The following is a 12410-nucleotide window of genomic DNA, read 5'->3' as shown; positions in this document are numbered from 1 at the left end:
TCTGAATTCAACCCCGGTGTCATTATTGACTATCTCTGTCCTGCCTGGGCACAACTTAAAGGACCCTTAGTAGCTGATAAGGCTGCACTATGGCTCTCTAGGTCATTATGAACATTGGAAGCTGCTGTGTCAGATCATTTGTCCATTTGGCTCAGTGCTGTAGACACTGGCTGGCAGCAGCTTTCCAGAGTTTCAATAATAATAATAATAATAATAATAATAATAATAATAATGCACAATTTATTTCCTTCCTACATTTGCAGAACAAGACAAATGGCCTGAGCTGAGAGACAGGCATCCCCAACCCTGTGAGTGAAAATGGCTGCAGAGCAGGGGCCAGAAATCCCAGCAGCCTCTCTGGGTCTCCAGCTCCAGTGGGTGGCAGAGGCCAGTGCGAAGCCAGGAATTAAAACGGAGCAGGCGGAATTGGCAAGGCTGGCACCAGAGATGGAACCGGAAGAGGCAGGAGGCTCCTCTCCTGCCCTCCAGAATGGGACGGAGGGGCCTGGTCTGAGCTGGACGGAACCACGATGTATCAAAGAGGAGCCGGAAGAGGAGCTATCATCCCGGCAATGGGAAGCCCAGTGGCAGGAGTTCCTCCGGACTGTGCAGGCCCCGCACTCTGGGGGAGAAGGAAGCCCACAGCTCCCAGGGGATGGGGCATGGGGCGAGACGAAGCCTTCTGGGTCCTCCTTCGAGGGCGCAGCCGTTCCCAGCCAGTGGGCTGGAGCAGTAGAGAGCAGGACCAGTCTTCCTCCAGGATCAGCCCAGCCAGCCACTTCCACACCAGACGCTGCCAGCCGAGGAAACATGGGGCAAGCGAAGGACATCAAGATGGAGGAGGTCACCAGCTCAGAGGCCCATCGCCAGCTCTTTAGGCAGCAATGCTACCGGGACGCCCAGGGCCCTCGCGAGGTCTACAGCCTCCTGAGGGAGCTTTGCCATCAGTGGCTGAGGCCAGAGAAGCACACCAAGGAGCAGATCGTGGACCTGTTGATCCTGGAGCAGTTCTTGGCTGTCCTGCCCTCGGAAATGGGGAGCTGGGTGAAGGAACGAGGCTCGGAGAGCTGCGTCCAGGCTGTGGCCCTGGCAGAGGAATTCCTCCTGAGGCACCAGGAGGCGGAGAATGCGGGACAGCAGGTGAGAGAAGCCTTTGGGGGGTACAGCGTCAACAAAGGGGTAAAAAATGTGGCCATTTCGCTTAAGAACACGACTCCTGGATCACCCAGCAGCTCCCTGGAGTTTCATGCAAGCTATACATGCTGAGAAGTGAACGTGTTCTCTCTTGCCCTGCAGGGGCTGGATAGGAAAAATGTTTTCTCTTCCTCTTTCAGGGACTGAGGACCATTGCAGAAGCGGCTGCTTGTGTCACTGAAGGAGAAATGCAGGAAAACAGGGTGACTTCAGGTAAAAATTATTTCTTCGCACTTGAATCGTGACTGGAGGGAGAAGAGAGGGGTTTTGTTGTGAGGAAAATGTGATCAAAATATCTGTGTGTCAGATAGGACTGGGCGATATCTGGTTTTCAACATCGCGATACAACCTAATATATACTATATATTAGGTTAAAAGGGACCCAGGTGGCGCTGTGGGTTAATCCACAGAGTCTAGGGCTTGCTGATCAGAAGGTCGGCGGTTCGAATCCCTGCAATGGGGTGAGCTCCTGTTGCTTGGTCCCAGCTCCTGCCCACCTAGCAGTTCGAAAGCACATCAAAGTGCAAGTAGATAAATAGGGACCGCTCCGGCGGGAAGGTAAATGGCATTTCTGTGTGCTGCTCTGGTTCGCCAGAAGCAGCTTTGTCATGCTGGCCACATGACCCGGAAGCTGTCTGCGGACAAACGCCGGCTCCCTTGGCCTATAGAGCGAGATGAGCGCCGCAACCCCAGAGTCGGACACGACTGGACCTGATGGTCAGGGGCGCCCTTTACCTTTACTATATATATATATATATATATATATATATATATATATATATATATACACACATATAAAATATACAACCTAGTATATGTCACAATGTCTGAAAGTATTTATTGCAGGAGGCATGGTCACTTGAGAAAAACCATTTTCTCCATGCCCAGAGTGGCTAGAGAAACCCAGCCAGATGGATGGAGTATTATTATTATTATTATTATTATTATTATTATTATTATTATTATTATATTTATTATTCCATGCATAATTTTATAGACTGCTGTCATGTCACCTCTTGCTTGATTTCCCCCCAAATCCTTGTGGGAGAAAATTTGCTTTGGGGTTCAACAAAGAAACTGACTTATGTGGGGGAGGGAGACAGTGGTCCTGAAGGTAGGAGTCTATCAAATGCTGAAGATGATCATCCAAATGTCAAGGACCAAATGGAGCAAGCAGCATGCAGACCTAGTGGTGGGACGAAAATATCCTTAAATAAGAGACATGGGGGAATGATCAACGGTCTTCAATGTCTGTATACTAATGCACAGAGCATGGGAAATAAACAAGATGAACTTGAGCTCTTGGTACAGCAAACTAAATATGACATAATAGGCATCACTGAAACCTGGTGGGATGAGTCTCATGACTGGAATGTAGTAATAGAGGGATACAATCTATTTAAGAGAAATAGACCAAACAGGAAAGGAGGAGGAGTAGCTTTATATGTTAGGGATATGTATACCTGTGAAGAGATCCAGGATTTAAAACTTCAAAGCCAAATTGAGAGTATCTGGGTCAAAATTAAGGGAGAGAAAAACAACAGTGATCTCATTGTGGGAGTTTACTATAGATCCCCAAGCCAAACTGAGGACACAGATGATGCCTTCCTGGAACAGATGGCCAAGCATTCCAAAGGAAGTGAGATAGTAGTAATGGGGGATTTCAACTATCCTGATATTTGTTGGATGTCAAACTCAGCCAAGAGCATAAGGTCGAACAGATTCCTCACTGGCCTTGCAGACAACTTCATTGTCCAGAAAGTGGGAGAAGCAACAAGAGGATCAGCCATTTTAGATCTGGTCCTAACCAATAGTGATGACTTGGTTAGTGGGGTAGAAGTGGCAGGATCATTAGGTGGGAGTGACCATGCTCTTCTGGAGTTTATTATCCAGCGGAAAGGAGCAACCAAGCATACTAAGGTCCAAATTCTAGACTTTAAGAAAGCCGACTTCAGAAAACTTAGGGAAACGCTGGGTGAAATCCCATGGACAGTAATACTAAAAGGGAAGGGAGTTCATGATGGTTGGGAGTTTGTTAAAAGGGAGATATTAAAAGCACAACTTCAGGCAATACCAATGAGACGGAAACATGGAAGGTGCCTAAAGAAGCCAGGCTGGCTATCTAAAGAACTTTTGACTGAGTTAAGATTTAAAAGGGATATGTACAAAAAATGGAAAAGGGGGGAAATCTCCAGAGAGGAATTCAAACATATAGCCAGCACGTGTAGAGACAAAGTCAGAAAAGCTAAAGCACAGAATGAACTCAGGCTCGCCAGAGAGGTTAAAAGCAACAAAAAGGGCTTTTATGGGTATGTCCGTAGCAAAAGGAAAAACAAGGAAACAGTGGGGTCACTCAGAGGAGAAGATGGTGAAATGCAAACAGGGGACAGAGAAAGGGCAGAACTCCTCAATGCCTTCTTTGCCTCAGTCTTCTCCAAGAAAGAAAACAACGCCCGACCTGAAGAATATGGAGCAGATGATTCAGCAGGGGAAACACAGCCCAGAATAAGTAAGGAGGTAGTACAAGAATACTTGGCTAGTTTAGATGTATTCAAGTCTCCAGGGCCAGATGAACTACATCCAAGAGTATTAAAAGAACTGGCAGAGGTGATTTCAGAACCACTGGCAATAATCTTTGAAAATTCCTGGAGAACAGGCGAAGTTCCAGCAGACTGGAGGAGGGCAAATGTTGTCCCTATTTTCAAAAAGGGGAAAAGAGAGGACCCAAACAATTACCGCCCAGTCAGCCTGACATCAATACCAGGAAAGATTCTAGAGCAGATCATTAAGCAAACAGTCTGTGAGCACCTAGAAAGAAACTCTGTGATCACTAAAAGTCAGCATGGGTTCCTGAAAAATAAGTCATGTCAGACTAATCTGATCTCATTTTTTGACAGAATTACAAGCCTGGTAGATGAAGGGAACGCTGTGGATGTAGCCTATCTTGATTTCAGCAAGGCCTTTGACAAGGTGCCCCATGATATTCTTGTAAAGAAGCTGGTAAAATGTGGGCTAGACAATGCTACCATTCAGTGGATTTGTAGCTGGCTTACTGACCGAACCCAAAGGGTGCTCATCAATGGCTCCTCCTCATCCTGGAGAGTAGTGACTAGTGGGGTGCCACAGGGTTCTGTCTTGGGCCCAGTCTTGTTCAACATCTTTATCAATGACTTGGATGATGGGCTTGAGGGAATCCTGAGCAAGTTTGCAGATGACACCAAGTTGGGAGGGGTGGCTAACACCCCAGAGGACAGGATCACACTTCAGAATGACCTTAACAGATTAGACAACTGGGCCAAAGCAAACAAGATGAATTTTAACAAGGAGAAATGTAAAGTACTACACTTGGGCAAAAAAAATGAAAGGCACAAATACAGGATGGGAGACACCTGGCTTGAGAGCAGTACATGTGAAAAGGATCTAGGAGTTTTGGTTGACCACAAACTTGACATGAGTCAGCAGTGTGATGCAGCAGCTAAAAAAGCCAATGCAATTCTGGGCTGCATCAATAGGAGTATAGCATCTAGATCAAGGGAAGTAATAGTACCACTGTATTCTGCTCTGGTCAGACCTCACCTGGAGTATTGTGTCCAGTTCTGGGCACCACAGTTCAAGAAGGATACTGATAAGCTGGAACGTGTCCAGAAGAGGGCAACCAAAATGGTCAAAGGCCTGGAAACGATGCCTTATGAGGAACGGCTTAGGGAGCTGGGTATGTTTAGCCTGGAGAAGAGAAGGTTAAGGGGTGATATGATAACCATGTTCAAATATATAAAAGGATGTCATATAAAGGAGGGAGAAAGGTTGTTTTCTGCTGCTCCAGAGAAGCGGACACGGAGCAACGGATTCAAACTACAAGAAAGAAAATTCCACCTAAACATTAGGAAGAACTTCCTGACAGTAAGAGCTGTTCGGCAGTGGAATTTGCTGCCAAGGAGTGTGGTGGAGTCTCCTTCTTTGGAGGTCTTTAAGCAGAGGCTTGACACCCATCTGTCAGGAATGCTTTGATGGTGTTTCCTGCTTGGCAGGGGGTTGGACTGGATGGCCCTTGTGGTCTCTTCCAACTCTATGATTCTATGATTCTATGATTCTATGATTCTATGATTAAAGAAGCTCACACCAAATTCATAATTAGACTTAATGTGGTAATCCATTAGAGGGCAGAGTCCAGAGAGTATGTGATTGCTCTCTATTGTTGTTGTTGTTGTTGTTGTTGTTGTTGTTATTATTAATACCCCGCCCATCTGGCTGGGTCTCCCCCGCCACTCTGGGCGGCTTCAAACAAATACCAAAATACATTAAAATATCACAGATTAAAAACTTCCCTAAACAGGGCTGCCTTTAGGTGTTTTCTAAATGTCAGGTAGTTGTTTATCTCCTTGACCTCCGATGGGAGGGCCTTCCACAGGGTGGGCGCCACTACCGAGAAGGCCCTCTGCCTGGTTCCCTGTAGCTTTGCTTCTCGCAGTGAGGGAACCACCAGAAGGCCCTCGGTGCTGGATGGGGATGTTAGAACTCAAACTATATAAGAAAATGCACATCACCATGGTTGTTTCTGATGGATTGGATCCTAAAATTCCTAGGCACTTTGTCTCCTGATGAATAGCAGAGTCCCAGAAGCGTATACAGTGGTGCCTTGGTTTACAAACGTAATCCGTTCCGGAAGTCCGTTCTTAAACCGAAACCGTTCTTAACCCAAGGCGCACTTTCCCCAATGAAGCCTCCCACCACTGGTGCCCTTCCACCATTCAGATTCCGTTCTTAGACCGAGGTAAAGTTCTCAAACCAAGACACTTATTTCCGGTTTTGCGGAGTTTGTAAACCAAATCGTTCTCAAACCGGACTGTTCTTAAACTGAGGTACCACTGTATTTGGAATGGAGGCGTTGCATAGTAATAAAACACTCAGAGTCAAAGGTCCATCGGTGAAAGAATTTTTTTTACTAAAGGCAAAAAGGCTTCATGGCAACAACAAAAAACTTCAGAGAAAAAACTTCAAACGTGCGAGGTACAAACGAGAGAGAGAGAGAGAGAGAGAGAGAGAGAGAGAGAGAGAGAGAGAGAAGCTTTCTGAGCGCACAAATTTATCTCTCCTGGCTCAATGTGACCTTGAGATAGTAAAAACAATATTTGCAACAGAAATGAACCTTCTAGAATGAGCTAGAATCTTCCAGCATTTTCCAGTTTCTGCCCTCAAAGACTTTAGCCATGACAGTTTCATCCTCTGGCCAAGCAGGTTCTGTCCCAACCTCTCTAATCCAGTTGCACTCTTTAGAAACACTTACTCAAACCACTTTTTTTGTAGTATGCGCAGAGCCTTCTTCGCGCCTTATCTGCAGTTGTCTTTCACTCTAGCCTCATAGTGGGTTTAATAGGATTTCTACCTCACGCTACAACCTTTTCTCATGGGAGGTTGCTCCTGTTCCGTTAATTGAAGCTTCGTTTCTCAAATCTCCCTCTTGTCCTGCAGGTGTTGGCGGAGAAAGTGATCGAGGTGGCAAAACGCTGAAAGGGGAAACTGAGGAAAAGCAGGCGTGGAGGACAAACGTCGTCGCTCCCGAAGGCGACAATGTGCATGAAGTTCAGATCAAAGAAGAACATTGCGTTGGAAATGACAGGACTGAATTCCCCCTATGTGCAAAAAACTTAGCTAGTTGGTCGTGCCTTAGAACAGACAGAAGAATGCACGCTGGGGAGAGACCATTTAAATGTGCCAACTGTGGGGAGAGCTTCAGTAGCCGGAAAAGCTACGTTATCCACCAAAGAATCCACACAGGGGAGAAACCTTATAAATGCTCAGACTGTGGAAAGAGCTTCAGGCAAAGGATACAGCTTACCATTCATCAGAGAATACACACAAGCGAGAATCCCTTTAAGTGCTCAGAGTGTGGAAGGACCTTCCGATGCAGCTCAAACCTCACTTCCCATCGGCGAATCCACACGGCGGAGAAACTCTTCCGATGCTCGGCGTGCGGAAAGAGCTTCAACCAGAGCAAAAGTCTGACTTTGCATCAGAAAATCCACACGGGGGTGAAACGCTTCAAATGCTCAGAGTGCGGGAAGATCTTTAGCAGGAGCAAAAGTCTTAACTTGCATCTAAGGATCCATATGGGAGAGAGGCCATATACGTGTTCGGAGTGTGGGAAAAGCTTCAGTAGGAGGATAAGCCTTACTCTGCATCAGAGAAGCCACACAGGTGAGAAGCCGTACATGTGCATCCTGTGTGGAAAGAGGTTCAGCAGGAGCTCGAACCTTGGGTCTCATAAGAAAATCCACACAGAGGGGAAACCATATAAATGTCTGCAGTGTGGAAAGAGCTACCGACACAGCATCACCCTTGGTATTCATCAGAGAAGCCACACAGGAGAGGAACCCTATGTGTGCCCAGTATGTGGGAAGAGATTCGGTCATAAGCATCATCTTACTTCACATCAGAAAATACACACAGGCGAGAAGCCGTTTGCCTGTTCCGTGTGCGGAAGAAACTTCAGCCACAACATCAGTCTTAAGAGACATCAGAGAATCCACACAGGGGAGAAGCCGTATAAGTGCTCAGAGTGCGGGAAGGACTTCAGTCGGAGCACCAATCTTAGGTCCCACCAAAGAATCCACACGGGGGAGAAACCGTACACGTGCTCCGAGTGCGGAAAGAGCTTCAGTCGGAACACCAGCCTCACTAACCATCAAAGAATCCACACAGGGGAGAAACCCTATAAATGCCCGGAGTGCGGAAAGAGCTTCAGTCGAAAAACTGGTCTTACTTCTCACCAGGAAACCCACAAAAGGAGGAACCGTATTGGTGCTCGGAGCGTGGAAAGAACTTTGGCAGTCACACACGCTTTAACTAATGCGAAAGAAACCGTGGAAGGGAAAATAGAGTAAATCCCAATAAGCACAGAGAGAACTTGCGCTGATGTGCAGATCTTCTTCAGAAGGTGGTGTATAAATAATTTAGACTGGATTTTATCCAGACTTTTCCCCCCTCCAAATTTAGAAAAATGCAAAAACAAAAACAAAAAACCAACCTTACGGTGCGAAACATGCATTACCACATTGTATAAAATTAACTGGATAAGGCCTAAAAATACAAAGGGACCTCTGGCTGGTGACTCTGGGAAACAAGTTACTGGATTATACGAAGCCAACCCTCTAGGAAGAACTGTCAGGAGTAAGTAGCCTGATCTGATCATTGCTGCTCTTGGCTCCCTTGGGGAGGGCAGGGTACAAATTTAGGAACTTAAATAAATTATTCAGGGCCAATATTTTGGGCTGGGGCATAGATGCCTCTAGGGAAGATTTGTCCTTTTCTCCATTGTGCAGGTCAAGACAACTGCAACTGCTACCGTACTTGTTAATGTACCGTTAAGGGCAGGCATCCCCAAACTTCGGCCCTCCAGATGTTTTGGACTACAATTCCCATCATCCCTGACTACTGGTCCTGTTAGCTAGGGATCATGGGAGTTGTAGGCCAAAACATCTGGAGGGCTGCAGTTTGGGGATGCCTGGGTAAGGGGGTAATTCTACCATCAAGCCAGCAAGTGGCTGTGGGAAGATCTGTGCAGTTCTTGACTTGTTGACCTTTGTTGTTGTTGTTTAGTCGTTTAGTCGTGTCCGACTCTTCGTGACCCCATGGACCATAGCACACCAGGCACTCCTGTCTCGCACTGCCTCCCGCAGTTTGGTCAAACTCATGTTCGTAGCTTCGAGAACACTGTCCAACCATCTTGTCCTCTGTCGTCCCCTTCTCCTAGTGCCCTCAATCTTTCCCAACATCAGGGTCTTTTCCAAGGATTCTTCTCTTCTCATGAGGTGGCCAAAGTATTGGAGCCTCAGCTTCACGATCTGTCCTTCCAGGGAGCACTCAGGGCTGATTTCCTTAAGAATGGATAGGTTTGATCTTCTTGCAGTCCATGGGACTCTCAAGAGTCTCCTCCAGCACCATAATTGTTGACCTTAGAATCATAGAATCATAGAGTTGGAAGAGACCACAAGGGCCATCCAGTCCAACCCCCTGCTGAGCAGGGAACACCATCAAAGCATTATTTTCTCTGTTCCTACATCTTGGTCCAGGACAGCCAGAATCTCTGAAGACATCATGTGTAGAGTGAGTGAGGATTTTTCCTGGTTCTAGAGTACGGTAGATCTACATGTGATGTCTTGCCCTATAAACAACTATATTCCAGCCTGCTTGTAAGCTAACTTTAAAGGCCTAAAATGTAGCCTTATTAGCTACTAAGGGTTCTTAAGTTGCGCCCAGGCAGGGACAGAGACAGTCAATAACGACACCGGGGTTGAGTTCCATTCAGAGAAAGAGTTTAATTCTTAAATTTAAGAGACTCTCGGTGATCAGCTCACAACAAGAGTAAAGTAAAACAAATTTGCAAAGATACACTTCTTTGGGCTCCTTGCCCCTCCTCTGTAAGAGTGCGCACGCACAGGTTACAAATCCATATTAGGAAAATCCGTATCCTGTCCTTCTCATAAACAGAAAGGGGGTCACAAGTACATATAAGGAAGATCCGTGTCCGGTCCTGTGCATAAACACATGCTAGACAAGACTATCTTGCCTGTGTCTCTGTGCGTCAGACTGATAGCGTCAGACAAGGCCAGCCATCCGGCCTTGATAGCAAGCTGGGCATCCTCAAGCAGCCTTGAGTGGGGGCTTGAAACCTTGAGCATCTCCTGATGCAGACTGCAGACCTTGTGCTCTCTGGCAAGGCCATCCTGTCTAGCTGTCAAATGTTTTCATTACACTTTAACACAGAGACACAGAGGCACTAGAAGCATTTTAAAGAGAAAAGCATCCCAGGAATATGGGGGCTAAGCCACACAATCAGAATAATACAATGCAGGTAATGCAAACCATAGGATCAGATTTAGCTCAATAATACAATTGGCAAACCTCTCTCCACAAAATGGCGGAAAGGCAAAATATGAATCAATCAGCTAAAGAGCTCTGCAGTTTTAAGAGCTTTTTACTCATAATTTTTGTGGAATATGATCGGTTCCACAGCCAAGATCAGAATAATATTGTTCAAAGCCATTTTTGCCTCCGCTATTTAAATGTCTTGACACTTTCAGTCTATCTAATCAATAACAAAATTATGCAGGTAATTTGAAGTGTGGCGCAGTCTTACCACTGCTCATTTTTCTCCCCTTAAACCCTATTTATGATTTACTTTCTGAAGACTGTACATTTTGCCTGAGAATAAATCCTTTCCACCACTCAATACTAATGAATGCCTTAATGTTTTTATAAAAAAAATCTCTTGGATGGTATTATAAATAAATCACATATGCTTTGTAAAAATAAAAAAGGGAAATCAAAGAGGAAAAACAAAGAAGAGGTAATTGGAGGAGGAGAAAAAGGGAAGAGTGTGTTTGTGTCTTTGTGTGTTTTGCCTCGCTGGGGTCTTTCCTTGAACTCTGTGGACGCCTCTTGCTTGCCTGGATGAAGGGTGGAGGTTCGGGTATCACCAGAGCCTTCACAGTAGACCTCATGATCAGGGTTTTCCCAAACTTGGGTCTCCAGCTGTTTTCAGACTACAATTCCTATCATCCATGACCACTGTTCCTGCTAGCTAGGGATCATGGGAATTGTAGTCCAAAAACAGCTGGAAATCCAAGTTTGGGAAACACTGGGCCAGATGGTATGGGGAGAGGGAATCCCCCCAAGGTAACTGCCCTAGGGCTTTGTATGGCAGAACCCAAGACCCTTTGAATTGAGCTAGGTGGCAGACAGGTACAGCTCAGCCTTTGGGGACGATTAAATGGAACACTTAATTGCTATTTCCATTATAAAAAGCCTTTATTTTCCATTATAAAACCACTATTTTACAGCATGAAGTTTATACACTGCTTGATTTTGTTTTAAAAAGCACACTTCAAAGTGCTTTACAAAGAGAACGAAATATTCATCCCAATGATCCTCTGCCAAAATGAAAATAAAAACCAGTATTCGGAATTTCACAAGCTGCTGTGCTGAAGTATAAAGAGGCGGACTCCCAATGAACCAGCCTCCGATGAGCTCGAGGGAGCGAGCCAAGCCGCATGGCTTGGAAAAAACACCTCAACCAGCCTTTGAATAGCAACTTGCAGACAGAAAGGTTTGAAATAAGACTGGGGGGGGGGGTACAATTTTTGAATCAACCTTTATTAACAGCTGGTCAGGGGATCTTGGATGCCCAGGGAGTGGTGGGGAAGGGGGGGCAAGAGGGCAGTTGGCTAACTTAGGCCAGCCAGCCAGCCAGCCTCAACTCAAGGAGCATAGATCATAGAACCATAAATTTGGAAGGGACCAATAAGCTCATCTAGTCCAACCCCCTGCAATGCAGGAATCTTTTGCCCCAGGTGGGGCTCAAACCCACGGCCCTGAGATTAAAAGAGTCTCTCACACACAAATCCCAACCTTTCCTCTGTTTCACATGGTTGGTCCCGGATTCGATTCCTGCCATCTCCTGGTAGGGTTCCTGCCAGACAACCTAGAGAGCAGCTGCCAACCAGTGTCTGCGATACTGAGCTAGCCAGATCACAGTCTGACCTGGAATAAAGTACTGTCTTCCTGATTATATGTTTAGCTATGACATTGACTGTCACCTGTCAACTCTGTTCTCTCCTGTTTCCCCTTTGTTTTTGTTCAAACCAACCCACCAACCAAGACCTTACATACACGTTGACTGGTAATAATGAACCGTATGTTGCGGATATTGCTGCAAATTTGCCGTGCTGTTTTTGTGATACCAAAACGGATACATTAGCTGAGATTCCTGCATTGTGTTTTTTTTAAAAAAATGTTTATTTGATTTTACAAATTAAAATTTACATTCATACCACAAGTCGTAATCAGAAATAAAAAATACACAAAGATTCACCTGAATCTTTTGACTTCCCTCCATGTGTTCTGTTATTAGTCATTTTCCACTGCATATTTTAAATTACGTACTCCCATTTTTTAAATCTCCATTGTATCCATAGTTCTTGTTACATTACAAGTGTTATTGTAGTCCGGCTAAAGAGTTTAACTGTTTACAGTGGTCTCCAAGGTAAACCATAAATCCCCCCCATTCCTTATTGAAATTTTGGTCTTCTTGATTTCTGAATTTCCCAGTCTTTTTTGCACTCTCATCATAGTCCATCAGAGATCCCTGCATTAGATGGCCCTTGGGGGTCCTTTCCATGACATGAGACGGCATATAGCCTACTTCTTTGCATCATTTA

General features: G+C 45.5%; 1 protein-coding gene across 1 annotated transcript in view; it reads left to right on the top strand.

Moving 5' to 3' along the window:
- The window catches only part of LOC118080191 (uncharacterized), a 41585-nt gene that overhangs the window by 2117 nt on the left and 27058 nt on the right, over positions 1-12410 (top strand). The window contains exons 2-4 of the mRNA XM_060270884.1: positions 264-1140; positions 1335-1407; positions 6664-8071. Coding sequence (XP_060126867.1) covers positions 319-1140; positions 1335-1407; positions 6664-8071 — 2303 coding nt within the window. The 5' untranslated portion in view covers positions 264-318. The remainder of the gene's footprint in view (positions 1-263; positions 1141-1334; positions 1408-6663; positions 8072-12410) is intronic.

This window comes from Zootoca vivipara, chromosome 2, assembly GCF_963506605.1.
Source record: "Zootoca vivipara chromosome 2, rZooViv1.1, whole genome shotgun sequence".
In the NCBI taxonomy this organism is placed as follows: Eukaryota; Metazoa; Chordata; class Lepidosauria; order Squamata; family Lacertidae; genus Zootoca; species Zootoca vivipara.
This window is presented reverse-complemented; position numbering and strand designations above follow the sequence as displayed.